The sequence below is a fragment of the Boleophthalmus pectinirostris genome, unplaced genomic scaffold, assembly GCF_026225935.1.
Source record: "Boleophthalmus pectinirostris isolate CB_2022bp ecotype Guang Dong unplaced genomic scaffold, ASM2622593v1 HiC_scaffold_22, whole genome shotgun sequence".
In the NCBI taxonomy this organism is placed as follows: domain Eukaryota; kingdom Metazoa; phylum Chordata; class Actinopteri; order Gobiiformes; family Gobiidae; genus Boleophthalmus; species Boleophthalmus pectinirostris.
The window spans coordinates 31,879,743-31,906,811 of NW_026571190.1; the positions used below are offsets into that span (position 1 = coordinate 31,879,743).

The 27,069-nt window shown below is 39.5% G+C and overlaps 1 protein-coding gene across 1 annotated transcript in view; it reads left to right on the plus strand.

Moving 5' to 3' along the window:
• Positions 1–27,069, plus strand: part of npnta (nephronectin a) — a 226,693-nt gene that overhangs the window by 150,222 nt on the left and 49,402 nt on the right. The window contains exons 9-11 of the mRNA XM_020930429.2: positions 1,426–1,545; positions 17,254–17,388; positions 23,194–23,316. Coding sequence (XP_020786088.2) covers positions 1,426–1,545; positions 17,254–17,388; positions 23,194–23,316 — 378 coding nt within the window. The remainder of the gene's footprint in view (positions 1–1,425; positions 1,546–17,253; positions 17,389–23,193; positions 23,317–27,069) is intronic.

Sequence of the window (27,069 nt, forward strand, 5' to 3'; positions counted from 1 at the left end):
CCATTCAGTGTAGTGAAGACTGCAGTGAACGTGACACTGGAGAAACAAAACAACCGCTTCACAAGAGGATGTACCAGCACAGATGAGAGAGAAACACGGGACCTCAGTCTGTTGTGCATCTCCATCTAAAATCCAAGCCACTCTGTGAGGTGAGGTACAGATCTGAGCCAGAGAAAATAATTGGTTTGAGAGGGGAGTTAAAGAAGCTGTTTTTGTCAAGAAAGAGAATCATTCTCTAAACACAAATGGAGGCCTCAGACACCATCTATCTCCTTTACAACTCCATCCTCAAACCTAAATCAAAACAAACAAGAGAACAATAGCTGTAGCCAGGTCAGGTCCAGAGGGGTGAAAGCACCTATTATAGCCCTGAATGATTATGCTAATATAATCCCACCCTCAATGTATTTCAATAGGCCAAACTAACTAACAGAAACTGAAATTGCGGTGTGTTAGTTTCAGAGTAGTTTCACTGTAGTTAGCTCCTCCCTGCAGGTAGATAGAAGGAAGTTCTCACCAGCATTCTGACCAGAACTAAAGAAGCAACTTGGATGAGTTGCGAAACATATTCGACCAAATAAGCTTTGTCCAGTTGATAAATTTAATTTCTGGATTTTTCATACATTCAATAAAATTTTTGTCTAAGGCAGTATTTTGCAAGTATTAACCAGTTAACTGTTTTCTTCCCATTAAAATAGTGGAGATTACAACAGATGTTTTTGTGCATACACTGAAATCTTAATAAGCATTAATAAGTGTTTGATCAATACCAACTAACAGCTAAGTAAAAGCTAATAAGCAAACCAATTACCACTTTGTTATTAGCTATTAATATGTGGTCCCTAAACTAAAGTGTTACCAAAAGTTTTATCACGATTTGAGTCAATTTCACTTGGCAAGTAAAATAATCTGCCTTGTTCTTCCTTATCTTGTTCTTAATTTACGAACAAGATCAGCATGTAGCTACATTTAAGATAAGAGAAACAACTACTTTTTGCACTTAAAAGAGGAAACAAAATGTAATGTTGCCTGAATTAAGAAAAACACACTTATTCCTTTGGTGGATAATTTTATCTGACAAGTTGAATCTGCTAAAAATGTACGTCATTTTAACATAGTTCGATGTCGCTTTTTGGAAAATCATACAATAAAATGATATATAATGTTTCAAAGTACCCAGAGATACTTCAAACTTGAATACCCTGAACTTCAAATCACCCCTTGTACTCCAAAGTGCCTGACGAGCAGCTCTCCCCTCTCAGCAGTTCTCGTTGGCTCCGTGCTCCCATCATGCCTGTTCTTTAAGTGCCTCTCATGTTCTACAGGGCTCTAAATCTGTATGCTGTTCAGATGAAGCCCCCCCCCCCCCCCCCCGTGACCCCCGCCCCTGCCCCATGTGTTAATGTGTTTTGCCTGTCTCCTCAGATGCGCGCACTTGTGGCATGGCCAATTGCCAGTACGGCTGCGAGGTGCTGAAAGGCGAGGTCCGGTGTCAGTGTCCATCACCCGGGCTCCAGCTGGCTCCGGACGGGCGGACCTGCGTGGGTATGTCCTCGCTGTATTTATGACCACTGTACAACCATTAACTTTGATTACTGACACAAAATCAATAACAAAAAACGCATTCTTTATATGCTTTAACCCTTTATTATTAGTCTGTCTACATCTCGAACAACATCATAACACAAATTTAAAAGAGCGTAATATCAGCTCATTACTGATTGGGAATATTAATAGGTTGCAATCACATGACCTTTTCTTGTTGGATGTCATTTTGAGGCTGAAACTGAACTTTTTTTCTGCTCCCAATATGACATTTTCTCTTTTTTTATTCCTGTATTAATCATGTAGAAAAACTAAACAGAACTACAAGGTTAATATGTTTTATTTAATCATATTCCTCTGGAGAAAAGCAGTTGATTTATTGTTAATTAAAGGTGATACTGCCTCGTAACTTTTTTATAGTTCTCCCCCAGGACCCATTTGGAATCAAAACTTAAATGAAAAACTATGCAGTACCAGTTTTAAGTTTCAAGTTTTTCCAATACCCAAACCTTTTTATTTGGTACTGCTCTGGCACCTTTAAGTCAGGGGTGTCAGTCTCAAATTCACAGAGGCCAAAATTTAAAACTGGGAAGTCATGGGCCAAACTAAATATTTATTGAAAAATTTCAACATCTACATGATTTCTCTTCTTTCCAGTTTTGTAATGTTAAACCTTTTCTTATTAAAATAAATGTTCAGTAATAGTTTTGCTTAAACATTGAATCCAAAACAAGCATAATTTAAAATAATAACAATATTTTAAATAAATAATGTCTCTATAGTCTATCTGTAGCCGGCGGGCAGCTCTAATACATATTTGATATGATCTCGCCGGCCAAATATAATTATATTGCAGGCCAAATTTGGCCCCCGGACCTGAGTCTGACATGTCTAATGTAGAATAACTAAACAGAACTACAAGGTTAATACATTTTATTTAATCATATTCCTCTGGAGAAAAGCAGTTGATTTATTGTTAATTAAAGGTGATACTGCTTTGTAACAGTTTAGAGTTCTCCCTCAGGACCCATTTGGAATCAAAACTTAAACGAAAAACTGTGCACTATCAGTTTTCAGTTTCAATTTTTCCAGTACTCAGACCTTTTCATTTGGCACTGTTCTGGTCCAATGGTGCCAACTCTACTCAAGAATATTGTGAATTGTTAATTGCTATGGCAACATTCTAAATTTGTAATCTCTCTGAAACAGATAGATAAAGGCTAACGTCTGCTGTAATGTAATAAGTCGCACAAATCTAAGCATAAATCACCTTGTAATTACACAAGAAAACAATGCAAAACTGAACTTCTCCAGATGCCTGTTTTCAAAACAAAGTTCATCTCTGTGTAATATAACTGACTGATAATGTTGTTTGGACAGGCGCCGTGCTAAGACAGAGACCAGTAACAAATTGGCTGAGATGCAAAGTGGGTCAGACGGAGGCTGTGAAAATGTTCTATGCCTCTGCTCTTATTTTGAATAACATGTGCCAAGGAAGTCATTAAAAGTAAAACTGGTAAAAAGTGAAAAAGTAAAAACTGTACCTTTATATAATCGTACAATTATATTAAATTTCCTACGTTACACAAAGTGGACTCTTATGAGCATAAAGCCATGTTATAATGCTGTTACCTCCTCAAAAACAAAAAAAGTAAATCTAGTTTATTGGTCTGTCGACAGCTCCGAAGCTCAGAATGCTCTGTTCCACCTTCTGATGTCATCAGTGGTAATTTTCAAGTTAACAGGTCCTTTTACCTAAAAAAAAAAGAAAAAAAAGCTCCTTTTACCTTTAGTTTTATTAGAGATCGGCAATTCCAGGAATAAAATTATGCAAATGATTCTAGTGAATGTGTATGGAGTTTAAAAACACAGTGGAGCACTTTCTGTATTACCACATGACATCATAAGTTGGAGTGTTTTCTGTTTGAGAGAAGAACTCAGCCTAAAGATGTAGAATTTGTGTGTAAAACATGTGTGAATGAAACAAAACACAACTCCAGGTCTGTTTTTGATCAGGAAACATCATAACATAGATCAGAAAATAAGGTAATATGGATCCTTTAAGACACAGGCGCCAAAGACCAATAAAGCTTTTTACACCACTTTTATTCTGTACTTCAAGATACTTATTTGATCAAAATAATCTTTCACTCTCCACCATTTCTCCTGTTAATGGCTAGACACAGAAAAGAACTCGTGGAATTTGTGCTTTATTGCGTCTTTAATGTTTTGCCAAAGAAATAACCTTGGGAGAACAGTGCAATCGTACAGCCTTTTATGTAATCATTTTGAGTGTAGAACTATAATCAAAACATCTGAAATTGTGAAAAGCTCTTGTGTGATAAAATACAGCTGACCAAGGAGATAGTTCGGACAATTCAACTTTGTACCTATAAATGATTTTGGAAGTTAAAAAGCCAGTATTACACTACTTCCTGATCTATGTTATAATGTTGTTTACTAGGGGTGTAACTTTACATAAAAATCACGGTTCGGTACGCACCATGGTTTTGAGGTCACGGTTCAGTTCATTTTCGGTACAGAATGGGAACAAAATACAAAACTGTTTTCTTGTTGTTTATTTGTGTTTTTATTAAACCAACAATTTGTTTTAACATTATACAAATGGGAAAATAAAATAAATGCAAAGTGCTGATTGGTAATACTAATAAGTTAAATAAAATATTCTTAAATAAGCAACAAATGTATGAAATATTATAAAAAATAAATTCCTTGTAAACAGTAAACAAAGTGCAGCACTAACAGTTCCAGCATGAAGTTTTACTCAATCCTCATATTTTTGGCCAGAAAAACCAACTTGTCCACTCTGTCTGCAGTAAGTGCAGATCTGCTGGCAGAGATTTCGTGCCGGCGAAAGGCGAGAGTGAGGACCACAGCGCGATGACCGTAGTTGCGAGGATTCATGTGGTTCGGAGAGACGTAGTTAATTGTTGTCAAGGTGGCCTCCCAAAATATGAGAGAATGAGAGCCTCGCACATCAACTACTAGAGACGGGTGCGTTGGAGGAGAGGGAGCAGCCCCAGAACATACAGAAAAATCCCGCACACCGTCTTACTTGCAAACTGTGAAATTTATTAGGACAAACCGTGCAACGTTTCGGCACTAGGCCTTTAATGAAATCATCATATAACGATCATAGAATAATAAGAAGAATATATGGATACATATAGACATAGTATACATTCACCCAACTATAAAATAATGTTGTCGTGCCATATACACATCTATATATATACACAATGAATCTTAAGCTGTAGCCCATATACAGCCCACCCAAAACAAGAGTCCTAATGATGTAAACTGAATGTTTACAAAAAGATGCTAAGATTAAAATCGCCATTGATCCTTTACGAGTTAAAGTTTGGAGAGTGTGAATCCAAAATGCTTCCCTTTGTTTAAGAATGCGGTCATGGTCCCCTCCTCTGGGTGGCGGGGGGACATGCTCAATGCCACAGAAACGTAGAGAGCAAATATCATGTCTCTGATCATTAAAATGTACTGCTACAGGGTAGTCCCGGTCGTTCCTTCTGATGGAGCTCTTGTGTTCACTTATTCTTTGTTTAAGTTTTCTTGTGGTCTTTCCAATGTACACTAGGCCGCATGGACATTTCAGCCTCCCAAAATATAACACTGCCACCTCAATCACGGATGAGTTCTCTTGTGAATATTAAAGAGCCGAGCCTTCCGTGTAGCTGCACATGTAGTGGCCGAATGTAAACACACACAAACTGCGCAAACTCATGCACAGCCGCACATTGAACCGAACGTCCCGATACAATTCAGCACGAATACACGTACCATTACACCCCTGTTGTTTACCCATCAAAAACATGCCTGGAGTTGCGTTTTCTTTCATTCACACATGTTTAACCCACAAACCCGACATATTTAGGCAGAGTTCAAAGCTCAAAATGCTCTGTTCCACCTTGTGATGTCATGTGGTAATACAGGAAGTGCTCCACTGTGTTTTTAAACTCCACACACCTTCACTTGAATCATTTGGATGATTTCAGACCTGGAATTGCCTGTCACTACTAAACAAGAGGTAAAAGGAGCTGTTAACTTGAAATCGACCGCTTCATGACATCACAAGGTGGAACAGAGCATTTTGAGCTTTGGAGATGTAGACAGACCAATAATAAACATGTGTGAATGAAACAAAACACAACTCTAGGCAGGTTTTTGAGGAGATAACAACAATCTAACCCGACCCAAAACTCAGAATAGTCAAATATAAATATAACTCATACAGATTATACGATTTGTAGACTAGATAATAATTCATACTTATTAGTTTTGCAGTAACAGAAAGCACAGTTTCAGCTCTTAGACACTGAACTCTTTTTCAAACTTGCCAAAGCACCAAGAGTAATGTCTCTACTGCTATTTGAACCATCCAGTGTGATCCTCTGGTTACTCCCTCCTCTGCAAATCTGATCCAAAACGTCACCATAAAACTCCCCATAAAATACTAGCCCTGCTCCGGAAACATTCCATTTAAGTGTCGCAACACCTGCGGACGCCCCTTCTGCCCTCCAACCCCCCCCCACCATCACTCTTTATGATGGATGACCCCCCCTCTCCCCCACCCCCCTGAGAGAGAGAGAGAGAGAGAGAGAGAGAGCCCCGAGTCACCGAGAAGCTGCTTCCCGAACGAACCCCTAACTTACAACCTCTCTTTGTGCCTAAATTAGTTTATTCTCAATGCAGTTTTACTTGAACTTTAGTAATACTTTGACTTTGTACAAGTTTTACAATAACAGCACTTTAACCTGAAGACAAATTTAAAGTCCATGTGCTAAAGACTGAATAATACAGAAATCGAATTGGGTCATATTTTAACATTTAAAGGTGCGTTGTGTCACTTTTTTGATGGAGGCTTTTCTCTGAGATGTTATTGCTTTGCTTTGCAGTTACCTGGAAGTGATACTCACCTGGGGGGGAGGTGCTTTCTGCTGGGTGGAGTATAAAAGGCAAGCAGGTGTCATCAGTTAGGGGACGAGACTTCTGGGCAGGTTGTTTTGGGTTTTTTTTTTGGATTTGAGTTACTTCTTTTCTGTTTATTTGTACTTTCATTGGGGTTAAATCCAGAAGTCTTTTTTAAAATAAATGTTGTCTAGGTAAAGACACTTTTGCTTGTTGCGTCTGTCTCCTTCTTTAACCACTCGGGCAGCTTCTCCACACTTTGTCTGGAATGTTTCGCAGTATGGTATTAAATCTTTCTATCTTCATGGAGTCCAAACCCGCTCACAGTCAGTTTTATAGGTATTTTTGAGCCATGAAACCACTGTACCTGTACCACCACTGAATAAATGTAAGGTAGAGCTGTTTAATGTCATACTGTGGAACATTCTAGCCAGAGCAATGACATTTCCATACCCTGGATAGTCCCAGTTTTGAGCCCTGTGTCCTCTGTCCCAGCAGATTTATCCAAAACCAGCTATTTGTCCCAATTTCTAACACGAAATTTCCCAGATTTCCTTTATTTTTGACCAGTCTGATCCCTGCCAACAGTAAAGCGAGGCATACATTGTCATTTCTTTAGAGAAAACACAGAAAAGCTGCTTAAAAATGACCAAAACACAAAGAAAATGTGGCTAAACTGACTCACATTAGTGCCGAGCACAGAACAATTTTCCTTAATTACGCACTCGTTTCACTCGTTTATTATTACCAACCATCGCAAACAAGGGATGTCCCAGTTTTTTATTTTGAAAATCTCATCACCCTTCCTTAGAAACACGCAGATGACGGAGCCTCTACCAGAAAAGTCACACAATGCACCTTTAATACCGCCTGTTTTGTAGCTTTTTATATGAAATGTTTTGCGTGTGACTGCCTTGAAAAAGAAGATCTCTGCATTTCAATAGCACAGCCCAGGTTCATTTTGTAGTTCGCTGTGAGCTTGTGTATTTGTTAGCGTCACTTTAGGCCATTTGTTAATTGTATGCATGCTGAATTTTCACACAGGCCTATATTTGAGCACGATTTTCTCGTATCTATCCATCTTCTTTATGGAGAAATTGCCATGTTTACTTGCCCTCTGGTGAAACAGAGTGTAGCTGAAGTCTGTTTATTTAACACTGTAGATTTCTGCACCAATCAATAAAACTAATAAACACACGAAGCATCGCATTATCATAAATCTTCAGGCATTTCCCTTCTTGTTACCCAATGAGAATACAACACAGAAAACGTACTTCAAATGTAATTGGAAAAAACACCTCTCCTGTTTGTACACGGCGATAGATCCATCCAGCGATCCCAGCAGACACGCGTCTAACTAGAAGTATCGACTTGTTGTTGCCGCGGTGACGGGATTGCAACAAAACTCCCTAATTGACGACAGGCTTTATTGATAGCCTTGCATTGTTGCGCGGCCTCCGAGTCGGCCTCATATTTCAAAAGCTCCGCTCTTTCTCGCAAATTGCTTAACGTATCAGTAGAGCTGTCAAGTCCAACGCCATCGCCTAACATAATATTGTCCATTATGCGGGTGCTGTAAGAGTTTGCATGGATTTAAAGGCAATTTGTAATGATTTGCTGCTCCCGAAAAGGGCAAAGTGGAGGTGTGGACCAGATGTGGGATCATTATATAGTGCCAATGCAAGCAGGTTTGAGACTGCTAACTCAATATTATGTCTGTGTAAGATCAGAGCGGGTTTCTGCGTGTAATATTGACAATGTGCCGGTTTTAATGCAATTATTGAAAATGGAAAACATGCAACCTTTAGCTTCAATCGATTTGAGTCTTGTAGCTCCATTTACATGTACCTGAGTGACATTTTAAAGAAATTGCACTTTTATAACAAAAGCTTTATTGAAGTCACAGTACTCTTACTTAAGTAAAAGTTTGTGTTACTCTTCCCACTGTGAGTAAGTCTACAAGTGACAAAAGCTTTATGTTGTTTATTTTGTGTCTGCCCTTTGAAAATACCTTTTAATAGCGTAATAATTAACACATACATACATGTTTAGTCCTTAAAATTAATTGATCTTCAAATTATAATCAGATGTTATGTCCCAACAGTCACTCTTTAAAGGTGCACTGTGTAACCTTTTCTCTTAGAGGGTCCTCCACCTGCTTGTCTCCATGGAGATATTACTGTTTTACCTTGATTATCCAACAGCAGGGGTTTTCAAATTGGGTGACTGTGAGCAGGTAAAGACAGCCGAGCCCAAAATCCCATCCATATGCCCTGAGTTTCAATAACAACTGATAATATATATTTTTTCAATATTGTATTTTCATATATATATATATATATATATATATATATATATATATATATATAAATATATATATATATATTTAAGTACATGCATAAACAATTTTTACAACAGCAAATAATTTCCAACCTCATACAGGCCTTATTGAGGCTACTTTAACATCACTGAACATCAGTAGGTCACCAGGTCTAAAGGATTAAACCAGGACTAAACCAGGACTAAATCAGGACTAAACCAGGTCTAAAGGACTAAACCAGGACTAAACCAGGACTAAACCAGGACTAAACCAGGACTAAACCAGGACTAAACCAGGACTAAACCAGGACTAAAGGACTAAACCAGGACTAAACAGGACTAAACCAGGACTAAACTAAACCAGGACTAAAAGGACTAAACAGGACTAAACCAGGACTAAACCAGGACTAAACCAGGTCTAAACCAGGACTAAACCAGGTCTAAACCAGGACTAAACCAGGACTAAACCAGGGCTAAACCAGGACTAAACCAGGACTAAACCAGGTCTAAAGGACTAAACCAGGACTAAACCAGGACTAAACCAGGACTAAACCAGGTCTAAAGGACTAAACCAGGACTAAACCAGGACTAAACCAGGACTAAACCAGGTCTAAAGGACTAAACCAGGACTAAACCAGGACTAACCCAGGACTAAACCAGGACTAAACCAGGTCTAAACCAGGACTAAACCAGGTCTAAAGGACTAAACCAGGACTAAATGAGGACTAAACCAGGACTAAACCAGGTCTAAACCAGGACTAAACCAGGACGGACTAAACCAGGACTAAACCAGGACTAAACCAGGACTAAAGGACTAAACCAGGACTAAAACCAGGACTAAACCAGGTAAAGGACTAAACCAGGACTAAACCAGGTCTAAACCAGGACTAAACCAGGACTAAACCAGGACTAAACCAGGTCTAAACCAGGACTAAATCAGGTCTAAAGGACTAAACCAGGTCTAAACCAGGACTAAACCAGGACTAAACCAGGACTAAACCAGGACTTAATCAAGACCAAACCAGTATTAAACTAGGACTAAACCAGGATTAAACCAGGACTAAATCAGGACTAAACTAGGACTAAACCAGGACTAAATCAGACACTGGTCCTTTCGCCCACGGTCACCCAACAATCTATGGGGGCAAACCTCCGGACCCATCCCGACACTCAGTCCTGGTTCATTTCTGGTTTAGTCCTGGTTTAGTCCTCCTTGATCACTCCTGGGATCAATTTTATCTTAGTCCTGGTTTAGTCCTGGTTCAGTCCTGAGATCAGTCTTGGTTTAGTCCGCATGTGTTGCGCCTCCCCCAGTGGCTCTTTGGCGCCCCCCAGGTGATGCAGGCGTCACCTATTGAAAACCACTGTCCTACAGTATGAAAATAAATTTGGTAATCACAAAGGAAACAAATTAATGATCAGCTCTATGGAGAAGCAAGCCTGTATTTTTGAACTATAAAACACCTGAAATTGAATAAATGCAAGGAGGATATGTTTAATTGCCTTTCATGGACTGTGGAACATTCCGTGGAAAGAAATAACATCTCTGTGTAGACAAGCATGTAGTGAACCCCCCACCTTAAAAGTTACATAATGCACCTTGAAGTCACTCTTACATTTAGTAGTAATTTTCTCACATGCTTTTTACTCTCACTTCACTAATTTCATGGATGACTACTTGGATCTACTTGAGTGATATTATTTTGAAGTAAAATTACTCTTACTTACTTTTACTTAAGTACAATATTTGGCTACTGTGTCCACCTCTGGAGCCGTGTTAAGACAAAACACAGACTAACCTGGTGTAACCTTATGCAGAAGTCCCACTCACAGTGAGTCCCTGCAGGTGAGGGCAAAGGTGCGTAAATTGGCTGGTTTGTGGGTGTCTACGAGTGTAATGGAACAGTCCCAACAAACACACAGACACAGAAAGCCAAAGACAAGCCTCTCCATTGTCTGGCTGTTTATATGCGAGGCGTCTGGCAGCCCCGAGGTGTGCTCCAGGCTTTCTTACATATTTAAAATGTGTACACACCAAAAGGCAACAATCACTAAACTCTGCATACCAATGTGATGTTTGGAGGATGTGACAGAGACGACAAAAGTAAAGGTAGTAAGTAATATTATTGGAGATATTTATATGACAAATCCATAAAAACAAGCAGGTGACGGATCCTAATCTGTGTATCATTTGTTCATTTGTTTTTCAATATAAAACCTAAGATAGGAAAATGAAAAAACAATAATTTTCTTCTTTATTTGTCTCCAAAACCAAAATGAAAAGACAGATAACGATTTGTTTTTTCAGTTTTCGATTTTGTGTTTAAATGAATGATGGAAAAAACGGATAACGACTGTTTCCCGTTTACGTGACTTAAACTGCGATGCCGAACTTTTACGCCGCGTACAGACAGAACCAGGACTGAACCAGGACTAAACCAGGTCCGGGACTGAGACCGGGACCAAACTAGGACCAGACTATGATTGAGACCGGGACTGAGACAAGAGCGGGACTGAAACCAGGACCAGACCGGGACTGAGACCAGGACCAGACCAGGACTGAGACCAGGACCAGACTGGGATTGAGACTGGAGCTGAGACCGGGACCAGACCAGGACCAGACCAGGACTGAGACCGGGACCAGACCAGGGACCAGACCAGAACTGAGACCGGGAACAGACCAGGACCAGACCAGGACTGAGACCGGGACTGAGACCAGGACCAGACCAGGACCAGACTGAGACTGAGACCAGAACCACACCAGGACTCAGACCGGGACCAGACCGGGACTGAGACCAGGACCAGACCAGGACTGAGACCGGGACCAGACCAGAACTGAGACTGGGACTGAGACTGGGACCAGACCAGGACCAGACCGGGACTGAGACCAGGACCAGACCGGGACTGAGACCAGGACCAGACCAGGACCAGACCGGGACTGAGACCAGGACTGAGACCAGACCAGACCAGGACTGAGACCGGGACCAGACCAGAACTGAGACTGGGACTGAGACTGGGACCAGACCAGGACCAGACCGGGACTGAGACCAGGACCAGACCAGGACTGAGACCGGGACCAGACCAGAACTGAGACTGGGACTGAGACTGGGACCAGACCAGGACCAGACCGGGACTGAGACCAGGACCAGACCGGGACCAGACCAGGACCAGACTGTGATTGAGACCAGGACTGAGACCGGGACCAGACCAGGACTGAAACCGGGACCAGACCGGGACCAGACCGGGACTGAGACCAGGACTGAAAACGGTTTAGTCCCAGTTTATTCCTGTTTTAGTCCTGGTTCAGTTCTGGCATCACAGTTTAAGTCACGTAAACGGGAAACGGCTGTTATCCATTTTTTCCATTATTCATTTAAACACAAAATCAAAAATTGAAAAAAACAAATTGTTATCCATTTCATTTTGGTTTTGGAGACAAATAATGAAGAAAACAGTTTTTTCATTTTCTTATTTTTGGTTTTATATTGAAAAACAAATGAAAAATTACACAGTGCACCTTTTAAGAGAACTATTATCCAAAATCGACTTTTTAGAGCTTTTAATCCATGTTATAGTTGTTTCTTTTCACCATTTACGCACCTGAATTTGTATTTGTGCATGTTTGAGTGTCTTTAATCACTTATTTTCTCCATTTACACCACCACAGCATATGTCCTCTGCTCTGTACTTACTTAGTCCTCCAATTATATTTTCCTAAATGGTGATACTTGTAGGATTTGGCAGCGTCGCATAGTCATTTTGGTACAAATTCTAAAATATTGCGATTTAAAATGTCCAAATTATAACATAATGATTCGAAGGTGTCATACGGTATAGCTTTATAGCAGATACAAGCACAATATGTCTTCTTTAAAGGCGTACTGCTTCACTTTGCCGGTGGAAATTTGTACTGCTTTGCCAAGGAAACCGCCAGCTCAGCCCTTGCTCTCTGGCCTGTGTCGTCAGAGGTTATAATTCTCAACAATAAAAGCATAGCCCGGCTTGAATGGACAATACTGTGATGTGTGGAGCGTCCAAGTCTGTATATCACTCATAATTAATTAAACCCTGCATTAGACAGTGAGTGTGGAGGTGCAATTACATTTTGTGTAATGTTTCACAGTAAGTTACTCTTTAAAGGTGCACTGTGTAACCTTTTTGTAACCTGCTTGTCTCCATGGGTGTGTTACTGTTTTGCCTTCAATATTCCACAGTATGGAAGTAAATTTGGTAATCACAATGGACAGTGTTGGGGACCATGTACCAGAGTTAAGTAATCAGAGTACAAATTATGAGTAACTGTATTCAGTTACAGATACTGTTTCTGTGAGTGGTAATTGGATTACAGTTACTTTGTTGAAATAAATGGATTACATGGCGGTATTTTCCTGTTTTCACATTTTGGGCTAAACCAGGACTAAAACCAGAACTAAACTAGGTCTAAACCAGGATTAAACTAGGACTAAACTCGGACTAAACTAGGACTAAAACCAGAACTAAAACCAGGACTAAACCCGGACTAAAACCAGAACTAAAACCAGGACTAAACCAGGACTAAAACCAGAACTAAAACCAGGACTAAACCAGGACTAAAACCAGGACTAAACTAGGACTAAACCCAGACTAAACTAGGACTAAAACCATAACTAAAACCAGGACTAAACCAGGACTAAAACCAGGACTAAACCAGGACTAAACTAGGACTAAACCAGGTCTAAACCAGCACTAAACTAGGACTAAACCCAGACTAAACTAGGACTAAAACCATAACTAAAACCAGGACTAAACCAGGACTAAAACCAGGACTAAACTAGGACTAAACCAGGTCTAAACCAGCACTAAACTAGGACTAAACCCGGACTAAACTAGGACTAAAACCAGAACTAAAACCAGGACTAAACTAGGACTAAACTAGAACTAAAACCAGGACTAAAACCAGAACTAAAACCAGGACTAAACTAGGACTAAAACCAGGACTAAAACCAGACTAAACTAGGACTAAAACCATAACTAAAACCAGGACTAAACCAGGACTAAAACCAGGACTAAACTAGGACTAAACCAGGTCTAAACCAGCACTAAACTAGGACTAAACCCGGACTAAACTAGGACTAAAACCAGAACTAAAACCAGGACTAAACTAGGACTAAACTAGAACTAAAACCAGGACTAAAACCAGAACTAAAACCAGGACTAAAACCTGGACTAAACTAGGACTAAAACCAGGACTAAAACCAGGACTAAACTAGGACTAAACTAATAGAATATGACTCCTAACAGTAGGTGGACATAATTGTGATCTCATATAGAAAGCATTTCTCTATCAATAATATTTATAATATGGTCAAGTAAAGACTGAACAAACAAGAATTTTCAGGATGTGGTTGGTACATTCATGCAGTTTTAAAAAACATGACAATATCAAGTAATCCAAAGTATTCAGATTACATTACTCACTTTGAGTAATTTAATGGATTACATTACAAACAACATTTTTTGGTGTGTAATCTCTAATCTGTAGGGGATTACATTTTAAAAGTAACCGTCCCAACACTGACAATGGAGACAAGTTAATGGTCAGCTCTGTGGAGAAGCAAGCCTGTATTTTTGAGCTATAAAACAACTGAAATTGAATAAATGCAAGGTACATACAGTATGTTTAATTGACTTTCATGGACTGTGGAGCATGTGTTTTAGAATTGATTTTAAGATTTTACTGATCACTTTTAAAGCTTGTTTAGGTCTTGCACCAAGTAACATTTCAGATCATTTAACCATTATGAGTATGAGTATGAGCCCTCCTCCCGCAGCCTTAGATCCTCAGGCAGGTCCTCGTGACTGTTCCAAAGTCCAGGCTCCGGACGAAGGCTAATGGAGCCTTTTCAGTCCGGGGGCCTCGGCTTTGGAACGACTTGCCTGAGGAGATAAGGCTCACACCATCAGTATCATCTTTTAAATAACTTCTTGAGACTCATTTTTATGGGTTGGTCTTCCTTTAGCTAGCTTGATGTTATTCTTTATTTATTTATATTCTATTTTATAATTTATTGGATTGTTTGCATCATTCTCTGTCAAAACTGTGATGTGTATTCATCATGTATAATTCATAATTAATTAAACCCTGCATTAAACAGTGAGTGCACCTACTCTGCTTCACGGAGATGCAATTACATTTTCTGGAATGTTTCACAGTATGGCATTAAACCTAATAATTAATCTCTGTGTCCATGCTGCTAACATAGAAAAGTCTTATAATATCCGTATGTGTAACTTTATAATTCTTGTCCCAGGTCTCTACACAGTATTTCAGACCCAATTTGAAAGTGTTATTGTCAAAGACTCGTCCTGTCCATCACTCTTGTGTTTCTTTGTGGGAGGGTACAGCACCTCTGACTCGCTGTGAAATTGCTGGTATTGAATCTAAGGATGACACACAGCTGACATGATTTTGATGGATGGCTGGTGGTAACAATCACTATTTGGAGTTGGCTGTCCACTTCAATTTCAAATGTTTTTCATTGTACAGCTCTATAGCTATATACTATAAGGCGCCTTCAGAAACCTAACACAACAAAACCCAATCTGCATCATACACTAACACTCTGTTTACAGTGAATGTTCAAGGTCCTGTAATGATTCATGCAAGTTTTTAGTCATGTTAGAATATTGTTACCTCGTCAACAACATACCTTGAGTTGTCGAAACGTGGTCCAACTGGTCGAAACATGTTGGCCATTTAAATAAAGGCCTTTTAAGTATATTTTTACGATTTTTACTTCTTTGGAGTGCCTGGAGTCCTGTTGTGTTTTAAGTTTTGATCCTTTTTCCAAGAGCGTCCTCTACCTGCTCCCACTGACTGGAACAGCGGCAGCATACAGCCACTTTTTTGTTCTTTCTATACCTTGAGTTGTGTTTTGTTTCATTCACACATGTCAGAGTTATGATCGTCCAATGCAGTTCATTTGGTCTTCAGATAATTTATGTTCGTTATGTTACAGGAAGTGCTCCACTGTGTTTTTAAACATACACCTTCACTAAAATCATTTGGATAATTTCCCTGGAATTGCTTATCTCTACAGAACAAAAGGTAGACATTACAAGGTGGAGTAGAGCATTTTGAACTTTGGAGATGTAGATAAACTAATAATAAAGGATTACTCAGACTTATGTTAATACGTTCTTTTATTTAAGTTATTAAGCAAGGCATTTCACCCACATTGCCTAGTATGAAAGTGGTGTGTGCGTGAGTGATGGTGGTGGTCGGAGGGACCGATGGCGCCGATTGGCATGGCAGCCGCGTTTCTGCCAGTCTGCCCCAGGGCAGCTGTGGCTACAACAGTAACTTACTATCACCAGGTATAAAGTGAATGAATAATGCTGAATGTAATGCTCTGTAAAGCATCTTTGTGACAAAAATGTCTGTGAAAAGCGCAATATAAATAAAGACTTACTTACTTACTTATTTTTTCAGACCAAGTTTGTTTTCATACCTGACAATTTTGACTGCTCACTCGCGGTCTTCCTCAGAGTGGTCATGTGATGTTGCTGTGACGTGTCCGGACAGCTGATTTATGCAGGTTTTGGTGCTAGAAACACAGATGGACTGGGACGGCGCAAACATTATTAGGGCAGAGGAAAACAAACACCATCGCTGGATTAAAGAGGCAATCGAAATACGGAAACGTGCCCACAGGACTATAAACCGGGACGAGGGGGCTTTTTTACTCTCACACACCTGGGATACTGTCCTGAGGAAGTTGGACTGCAGATGGCGCTGTCGTCCTGCCTCCAGCATTAAGAAGACAGACAAAACCTTTATAAGTCAGCTGAGCGGCAACACCACGTGACCATCCTGAGGAAGACTGCGAGTGAGCAGTCGAAACTCTCTCAGAGTCTTGGTCTGAAAAAAAACAACAACCTAATAACATACTGCATGTCTGAGTAATCCTTTATTATTAGTTTAACTTCATCTCCAAATTTCAAAATGTTCTCTCCCTTACAAAAGCAAAACACCTGAACTTGCCAGAGTGTGAAACTGAGAAAAATGACTCCTAAGTTTATTTTTGTCCAGACAAAAGTTTAACAGGTAGGGCTCCCAAAATTTCCAAAACTAGTTGCTATAATGTAGAAATATTTGTATGCGAAAAATATTGAGCTCAAAATTGACCTTTGCTTTTTGCCTTTGCACGACTCCTTATTTTTGGCTCATGATATTTATTCACATGATACAGGAGGTCGTTGAGATGTTTATGATGAGGAAATAACATCACATAGATCAGAAAATATAAAATCAATTGAGCAAAACACACACACAGAACAACATTTTAATTAATTGATATAGGACACTTTTAATTCTGCTTACTCAATGGAACGCTAACAGAGTCCGCAGGGTCAAGAATCAGTTGTGTGTTCCTCATTTGCTGCTGTTGTTTTGTCATACAGACGTGGATGAGTGCGCGGCGGGTACAGCGGTGTGTCCACGCTTCAGGAAGTGCATCAACACGTTCGGGAGCTACATCTGCAAGTGTCACGACGGCTTCGACCTCCAATACGTCAACGGGAAATACCAGTGCATAGGTACAGACTGCTCCTACACGCTCATCGATAAACAGAAACACTACAAGTCAACGTGTGGACACAGCAGCTCATCTCAGTGTCTTTTTTCTTTATGTTTAATACTTTCTACATTTTGTACACATACAGGAGACATACTAGTGGTGAAAGATATAAAATCATATAAAAATAATATAATAATCAGCATACTATTTTTCATTTTTTCAATTAAAATCCTCAAACCATTTGCTCTGTTGACAATGCTGTAAATCCTTGGCCTTCTCTCAGTGAGCTTCGTGATGAAGTATCCTAAAAAGGTTTTCACTTCACAACTGTGCCTTGTCACGGTAAAGAAATGCCAAGAGTGCAAAGCAAAAGGGTGGATATTTTAAGTTTTTGTTGTTATGACAGTTTTTGAAGTACCTGTTTTTGTTACTTCAGTAAAGGTACATAGCTCTCTAAATCTACAATATTGTTAAAATAAATTATGAGCTGTAAAAAAAAAAAAAAAAAATATATATATATATATATATAATATATAATATATATATATATATATATAAACACTCTAGTGCTTAGTTTGTATTTGTAATAAGTCTTTTTAGCAGGTCTCAAACTATAATAAAAACATCATCTTACTTTTCAGTCCTGTTCAAAAATGAAGAGAAGTAAAAAGTACAGATACCTGCTCTCAAATGTAGTAAAGTAAAAAATATTCAGTGTACAGATACCTAAATGTATACGTAGTACAGTACTCAGGTTCCCACTCTTTTTCACTGACAAAATTTCAAAACTTTTCCATGAGTTTTTCATGACCTAAAGTGAATTTTCCATGACTTTACAGCACCTACATGTGTAGAATTGATCATACTTTTAGTGACAAATATGAATTGTTAACCCTTTCCACTCACCTTATGTTTTGGTGTTATAGTTTTTTAACATTCAAAATACTGTCAGTGCATTTTCTGTCGTCTCTTTTAAACAAAAGGCGCAGACGTTCGGAAATAATAATAATAACCTAATGAGAACTTAACAGAACGCTGTAGTTGCGTGAAAGAGATACTAAAATCCCATGACTTTTCCAAAACTTTCATTGAATTTACAAAATTCCATGACTTTTCCAGGCCTGTAAAAGGACATTTTCAATTTCCATGACTTTTCCAGGATTTCCATGACCGAAACCTGAGTACTTTTCTACTTTTACTTCATTACGTACTGTCTCTAACCATATATAGAAGCACGTGTGGTAATAAAAATAATTGTAAAAATGAAAAGAATGGTCCAGTGAAGGCTGGTGCTTTGTTGTTTCCTCCCTTGGGGCATTCATTAGGTGGCACATTCACACAGTACACGTATTTTCAAATCTCAAATGAGAACAGAATAAAACAGCATAGCAATGAGAGTTCACCCAAAACTAATTAGCAAGAACAAGTTTTACAAAATAGTGTTGTTTTGTTAGGTCCACCACGGCTTTAAATGTTCAAATTAACTTTTGACAATAAAAATAATTCAATTTGACAGTAAAGCCAAGTTCTTTTTTTTAGATATAATGAAGAAACAACTGCAGACTCTCCAAAGTTCACAGGGTTTTGAGCATAGACTGCACTAGTATATAGTAGTAATAGTATATAGCTGGCTCCACTGACTCTGACTCCAATTGACTTTACATTGAAAAACTGCTGTAGTGAGCCTCTTCATTTTGGTCTTAAAATGTTCTAATCAACCCGCTCTACATGATCCTTTTTTTTCCTTTTTATTTGGCGATTCTGTCCATAAATAAATTCCTATCCCTAATATTGAACTCTGCTCCAAATCCACCCTATAACTGTAAACCTCGATGAGCTTCATTTGACTGGAGGCAAATACTATGGGTGACCTCACTTCCTTAGTCCAATTCTTTACACAGTCTATGAGGCACAAATTAATGATAGTTGTCTATTTAAAACGCATATGACAGGTTTAGTGATAGACAGGGACAGTGTGTGGTATTTATTATAGTTTTACATCAGTTAAGCAGCAGTTTGTGGGAAAAGTTGTGAAGAAAACTACAGGAAGCATTAAAACAGAATCCCTCTGGCTATGTCTTCAACATGAAAAGCTCAATCCAAAATGTTCCCTATTTTCCTGAATATATGATGTTAACTACAGTATGTTTTAGTGAAAATGTAACCTGTCATTTGCACTTTATGTACATCATGTATTACACTATATTGTAAAAGGCATTATTAATGAAACAATATTCATCAGATTTATAATGCCAATACATTATTTAATAAATCACTTTATTTGTCCCCGAGGACCAATTTAATCTAGCCTGATTCATCAGCTGGTTTCACTTTGTAGAAACCGTCTGACCTCGCAGTGTTAGATTTCTTTCACTCGACGGTAGGTGGGTACTTTTTATCACTTAACCAATCTCTGCTATTTGGTCATGACATATGTAATGCGCCGCTAACGGGGCTAACTGGTATATTAAGCTTTTCCCAAATCCCGTAGGAAGAAGGACAATAACGTCTTTCCCCTTGATGAAATTCACCAAACATTCTCTTCATTCCAACTTTAAATCCTCGATCTCGAGAATTGTTGACAACACTGAATATATGGCTCTTCGCTGATTGACTGGTGCCCAAACTCGCACTTCCGGGGTTTTTACAAACTGTTTAGTGTATTACGATTCCTGACCTAGTTGCTGGAGAGAAATAAAACTGAGTGGGTGCACTAGGTGGGGCCAGCCTGACTAAATTCAAACACACTGAGCAGTGAAATGCAATAATAATAGAAAGCTCAAACTAAAGTCTCAGTGCAGCTCAACAGGCAGGGTCAGCAGATCCAGTATCAGGGCAGTGTGAGGAGGAGTAACAGCCCTCAGGACAAACGTGCCCTTCCTCTCTGTCCGGGAGCTATGTGAGCTTTGAAGACACAACAGGAACACCTCTTCTTGAAGCGTGACAACCATGTGGAAACAACTGTGTTTGGCCATCACAGACAGTATAAGCGTACTAATGGTATACCTGTTTATATAGTTATAAAATCAAATTAAAACATACTTATTGCCATCGTTATTCAAAGCACTCTCTGTAGCCTATACAACTCGTACTTTATAAATCTATGAGCAGATTAGCTGAATAATATTACTGCTGGTTCAAAGCCCTTGCACTTTTATGTTTGACCATTGATTTTAAATATATTTTTCAGGCCTGATCAGAGCCCAGTCCACTCCACATAAGCACCTCTTTTTACACTGAATAGATCTGAAGCTAATAGCCTTTGATAACAGCGCTGAGTCCTTGTGGAGTGTTTTGCACCCGCTAACAGCACATGGTAAGACTATAGAGGGACAGACGAGCTCATTCTCAGGCCTCTACAGCAGATACAGGACTACATTCACATCGTACTCCATACAACTGTACAATAACTCACCTTTATGTGACTATCTCCATGGAAACAAGCAGCCGCTTCACCTCGCCAAATTACAGGTCAGATCTGTGAAGAAGAGGGCTCGCTCAGAGTAATAATACATGTTTTTATGGTAGTTTTGAGAAATAAAATCATCCCTAATTCAATAAATACAAGCTATATTTGTTTATTGCTGTGCTGTGGAACATCACAAAATAATAACATCACCATGGAGACAAGCTGAAAAGTAGAAAAGTTACACAACTATACTGTTACTGTTGGAGATTCCACTACCAGCTTGTCGGCATGGAGATGTTATTGCTTGCCTAGGATGTTCCATGGTATGACTTTAAAGGTTGTATAGAGTATTTTCGAAGGAAAGAGAAATACACCGACTGTTTGTCCTTTTACAAATGTTGCCCATGTGTGACACCCCCCTCCTCCTCCACAGCTCCCTAAGTAGAAACGCCTCCTCCCACCTCCTCCTTACGTTAGAAATCATGCTTGTTTACAGCCGGTGCGCGTTTAGAATTGCTTTTGAAGTTACCTGTCCAGAAGTAATTTAGCGACCAATGTGTCAGTCTTTAGACCCTTCGTCTGCTTCAGTGCACACCATCGCTTGAAGGAATCTCCAAGAATCACCTTAGTTTGGCTTCGCTCCTTTTTTCCTCCTCTTTTTCTTTGAGCGACCTAAAAAATTGGACTCTTTTAAGGCTAAAAGGTCGTGGATTCTTGTCTGCCATTGCAACAAACTTTTTGCTACCTGCGAGGAAGTTACAGTTTCAAAAAGCCGCTAAGAACCGTTGCGTTGGTCGAGTAAAGAGCTTCCTGCGTATGTGGAATGCATGAGATTGTTTAAACTTTTCCGCAATAGCGTCACATGACCAATGTAATGAACCCAGCGAATCAGGAAGGCACAAGTCACAGTGATGTGGTCCAATAAGGACACAACTAGAGCTCCTACATCAGCGTATCAGCGTTTTCAGACATCCACACGGGCCAGATCAGATCCATATTCAGATGAATTCGTGGGAGCTGGCGGCATCAGACCGTTCCGTCTCTAGAGCTGTTTTCCATCGGATTATTGTGGACGAACACTGCATCCACAACAAAAACAACTCGAATACGTACTAGTGTGTCTCGAAATCGGTTGCAGTAACTTCAGACACGGTTAGCAGAACACCCCTCTGTTACAGAAAGAACACATATATTCCACTGAGTCGTGTCCTTTACTCTGACAGAAGCTGAATCGCATCAGCGCATAAAGAGCGAGCTGGTTTTTTTAGCACTTAGTTTATGCAAATTAGCCATGTGGTTTTAAGTTTCGTTTCTGCAACAAATATGCTCAAAGCTGTGTGGATAGGGAAGGCTTGCAGACACAGAAACGACATGTCTGGACTCAAATAGTTTCCAATACGGTGATAAGGTGAATTCCATATTTTCCGCACCATAAGGCGCTCTGGATTATAAGGCGCACTGTCATTAAATCATCTATTTTCGAACTTTTTTCACAAATAAGCACCAGACTTTATATGAAACACAACAGTTAAATGGGTCAGTGGGACTTTGTTTGGCGCGTTCACGGTGACTCTGGGCTTTGTTCAGTTGTGGCGTGTAGGGAGGGTGCTGTCTGGGACCGCTGGATTTTTGGCGTGTTCGCAGTGACTCAGTTGTTCAGTTGTGTCTAGAAGTGGCACATTGCGTTCGCTTTTTCGGTTCGTTCCTCCGTTCCGTTCCTCGTCCGCGTGGAGTGATGAGTTTTGGCTGCGTGTGTTTTTCGCGGGTGGTGCGGCTTTGTATTTTACTGAAGTCGTGCTGGGACACCCGGGTAGATTCGTCTATAGGGTGCTCTGGATTGCGAGGCGCGCAGTCGTTTTTTTGATGGGGTTGGAGGCTTTTGATGGTGTGGAAATGTAACCTTACTTTATACTGTGGAGCATTTTAGACCAGGCATGTCCAAACTACGGCCCGTGGGCCAAATGCGGCCCCCCGGACAAATTTTTCTTGGCCCTCAGGCTTCCAGGTGACTTGGCCCAAATTATCTTACATCAATAAGAAATTTACTTTTTACTGCAAGTTTTCTGAAAATCTACTTTGATAAAACTAATATTGAAGATTTGGTGTGTGGTTTTGAGGATTTTAGCATGAATGAAGACTGATGGCTCATTTTAAAGTGATAAACATGCACGTATTTCAATAATTCACTGTACTGAGCTCCCGTCTATGACCCTCGATCGGCCCTCTGCTTCGAATGTGTTTAGAAATGTGGCCCTTAATGAAAAAAGTTTGGACACCCCTGTTCTAGACAAAGCAATAACATCTCCATGGAGACAAGCAGGTGACTGACTCCTCCACTAAAAATATTGTGCAGTGCACCTTTAAGTCTAAGTATAACTGCGAGAGGCTAACTGCTCTTTTTCTGTTATGTTTCAGACGTGGATGAGTGCTCTTTGGGCCAGAGCCAGTGCAGCCGCTTCGCCACCTGCTACAACACCCCGGGGTCCTACAAGTGCAAATGCCGAGAGGGCTACAGGGGGATGGGCCAGGACTGCAAACGTAAGAAGCTCAATACAGTTTTCATTTAGGAGCCAAAAGTGGGCCTCACATTTTTGGTGGAAGTGTGCTAAAGTTAAAAAAAACCCAGCGGAAGAGCTCGGAGGGGTCGAGGTGGGACTCAAATTCCTTCCTTTGTAATGTGTGTCAGTCACGGCTAAGGCTGTGGCCATGCTAATGTGAAGGGAGCCCAAGATTCAAAAGAAGCTACAAGAGCACGTGTCAAAGTTGGAAGCCATACACAGAAAATATATTACAAAGATATCCATATTTAGGACAGCATTAACAATTATTTGACTAATTAATATGCCTTTTCAGTTTTATTCAGTTTTGTTTGTTTATTAGTCATTTTATTGCACCTTTTGGACCTTTTTTTTGTTTGTTTTGCTCATCACCAACTATCAAACCTCTCAGCTCATATCATATTTTAGTGTCTGTGTATAGTTCAGTACTCAATAATCAGTACATCGTGTAATAATTAGGGGTGGACCAATCCGGTTTCAGTTTCAGTTCCAACAACAATTCCAGTACTATAGCATTAAGTATCTGCCAATACCAGGAGTGCAGAGAATGAGATGAGCAATTATTTCCTTTAAAACAAAAAAATAAGAAATAAAACAACAATAAAATGAGACAACACTGACCTAAATGTGTTATGTAGCTGTTATTTATCTCTCAAGTTACCACAGAACAACTTTGTATGAAGAAAATGTCAAATATTCTGAGACTTTCTGGGTCAATTATAACTAGTAAATAGTCTTATTACATCACTGTTATTGATGTAACAATAACTGAAATATTGTGACATCGTATTGTCAAAGGTTTCACAATAATTTATCGTGGACCTTCACAATATATCAAATTCTTTGCTTAAATTAATACTTATGGTGCAGCGACATCTAAAAAAAACATAAGGAACTACTGTATATTTTTCGGACTATACGTCGCTCCGGAGTATAAGTATTACCAGCCAAAAAATGCGTAATGAAGAAGAATAAAACAACAAGTCGCATCGGACTATAAATTGCACTTTTTGGGGGAAATTTGTTTCATAAAATCAGAGACCAGGAACCGACATTTTATCTTGAAAGGCAAGTTACAGAAATAACAATAGAACAGAGAACAACAAACTGTTAACATCACATATGAACAGTTCTACAGCATAACTACAGCATAAACAACAGAACAGAGCAAGTTTATCAAACTCTCCATCTCACTCCAAATCACTAAATCTTCATTCTCGGTGTCACTTCTGAGCAACTCCACAACCCTCGGAGGTAAAAGGAGCGCCGCGTCCTCTTCTGCAGAGCTGTTGTCAGACTCAGCATCAGTTCCAGTTAGAATTATTCCAGCCTTTATGAATTCTGACAGGATGGTTTTGGTTGTCTTTATATTTGTTTAAATTGTAAATGGTCAGTGATACAGAAGTAATGGTGCGATCGACTGACATGATGCCAGACAGGACAACGGCTCTTTCTCTTTCTTCTGCAGCAGACATGCGCAGTAGAGTGTGAAGTGGCAGTGGTACAGGAGTACACGAGCCTAGAGCGCCCTCTCGTGGCTGTCAGTGTGAAAATTTTAACATATAAAGTCGCACCAGAGGATAAGTCACAGGACCACCCAAACCATGAAAAAAGTGCTACTTATAGTCAGAAAAATACATAGACCATGATCCTTTGCTCCATTTCAGTGTATGACTGTACGACTGTGAAATAACTGTTCTAAGCCCTTTTAAGTCTTAGTTCAAGGCATTGTCAAGGCATTTTAATAGGGACAAAGTAGGGTATTTCACATATCGTGAAAATATCATTTCGGAGAGATTTGGATATAGTTACATCCCTAATTGTATTGGCCCAAACACGTCGTACAAGGTCATAAAACTTTTCACTTATGTGTCTATAGCAGCTCCTATAGCCTGCTGTGAACATTTACTCATTTATGCATTTATGCACGCTTGGGGCAAGAATGCAAACAGATGGTTGGTTACACATGCAGATTATTAGCTGTATTTAATCTTAAAAAGAAGAATGATCATCTAGTAAAGTCAAATTTCAGATTGCGACATCTACTGCATATTTATTCCAGACGAAATTGTATTCTAAAGGCATCTTTCAACTTCCCGGCGTTTCGATTTGTCTGGAAAATCTTAGTAATATTGCAGGCAGCAGAAAAAAATATCTCCTCTGCTCTGTATGGATGTAGCTTTCCATCAGCTTGACTCCAACTTCCTGTCTGTATATTTTTGGCGTTTGGCCGTTTTCATCAGGCAAAAGGAGCACTTGTCATCTTGAGCTATGTCTGGAGCAGCTAGTCTTTCAGCCCTCGCACACTTCATTAGACTCAGATCGCAGGGTGCACTGGCAACGCGCTGGACAAGAGCTCATTCAGTCACAGTGGATATTTTATCATCTAGCACCATGTCTTAAAAGCATCGTGTCTTAAAAGTCCCAGATTACACAAAACTGACTCTTGTGAACTTTGCGTCATGTTATAATGTTGTTTCCTCATCAAAAACAGACCTAGAATTGCGTTTTGTTTCATTCATACATGTTTGAGTAGCTGTTTATTATTAGTCTGTCTACATCTCCAAAGCTCAAAATGCTCTTTTCCACCTTGTGATGTCATGAAGCGGTAGTTTTCAAGTTAAAGGTGCATTGTGTGACTTTTCTGTTGGAGAATCCATCAAATGCTTGTTGCTTGAGATGTTATTGCTTTGTCTGGAATGTTTCACAGTCTAGTATTAAACCTTTCTATCTTTAAAGAGACCAAACCAGACCAAGTTACAGGTCAGATCTGTGAAAATGCAAACAAACTCACAGTCAGAATGCCAGTTTTTCTAAATATTTTTGAGATACAAAACCACCTATAGTTAAATAAATGCAATGTAAAACTGATTAATGTCATACTGTGGAACATTCAAGGCAGAGCAATGACAACTCCATAGAAACAACCCAACCAAAAAGTTACACAATGCATCTTTAACAGCTCCTTTTACCTTTAGTTCTGTAGAGATTGGTAATTCTGTATAATTGATAATCTAGTGAAGGTGTATTGTGGAACATAATTAGTTTCATTTGATTTTGACATTTAAATACTTCTGAATTTCTCATTTTCATTTTTAACTCAGAAAAAATATGTTTTATTCTGAATTTTAGTTGCTGAAATTTTAAGCGTACATTTTCATTATGTTAAGTGTACATTTGATTATGTTAAATTCAAAACAAAACTTTCACCACATACATTTTCAAGCCCTCAAATTCAACAGTGTAAGGCTACGTTTATATGATGACGGTCCGAGCAGAAGACGCAAAAGTAGCGTTGCATCTTCACTTCCGCGTTTAGACAAGCGTTTTCGGGAGGAAATCTGCGTGCATATGATGAAGCAAAAGTGTGTGGAATACAACTGGATATGCATGCCAGGTGGCTAGGCGGTGATGTATGTGAAGTAAACATGTACGGGACATGAGCAGATCTGACCAGAGTTTTGCGTCTTGGGCAGTGTAGACAGAAACGCTTCAGTGGAGCGTATTCAACTTTTCCCCTCTGGAGTTTGGTTTCAGATTTTTGCGTTTTTAAGCACGAAAAAGGCCATCATCGCCTAAACGAAAGGCACTTCCGATAAAATATATTGTCATTTTTAGCCGCAAGCCTTCTCGTGTAAACAGGCCCTAAATTAAGAAATAAAAGACATGAGGTTTTGATGAGGATAATTCTGACCAATCAGATTGCTTCACTGCTTGTTACTAACCCTGCCTT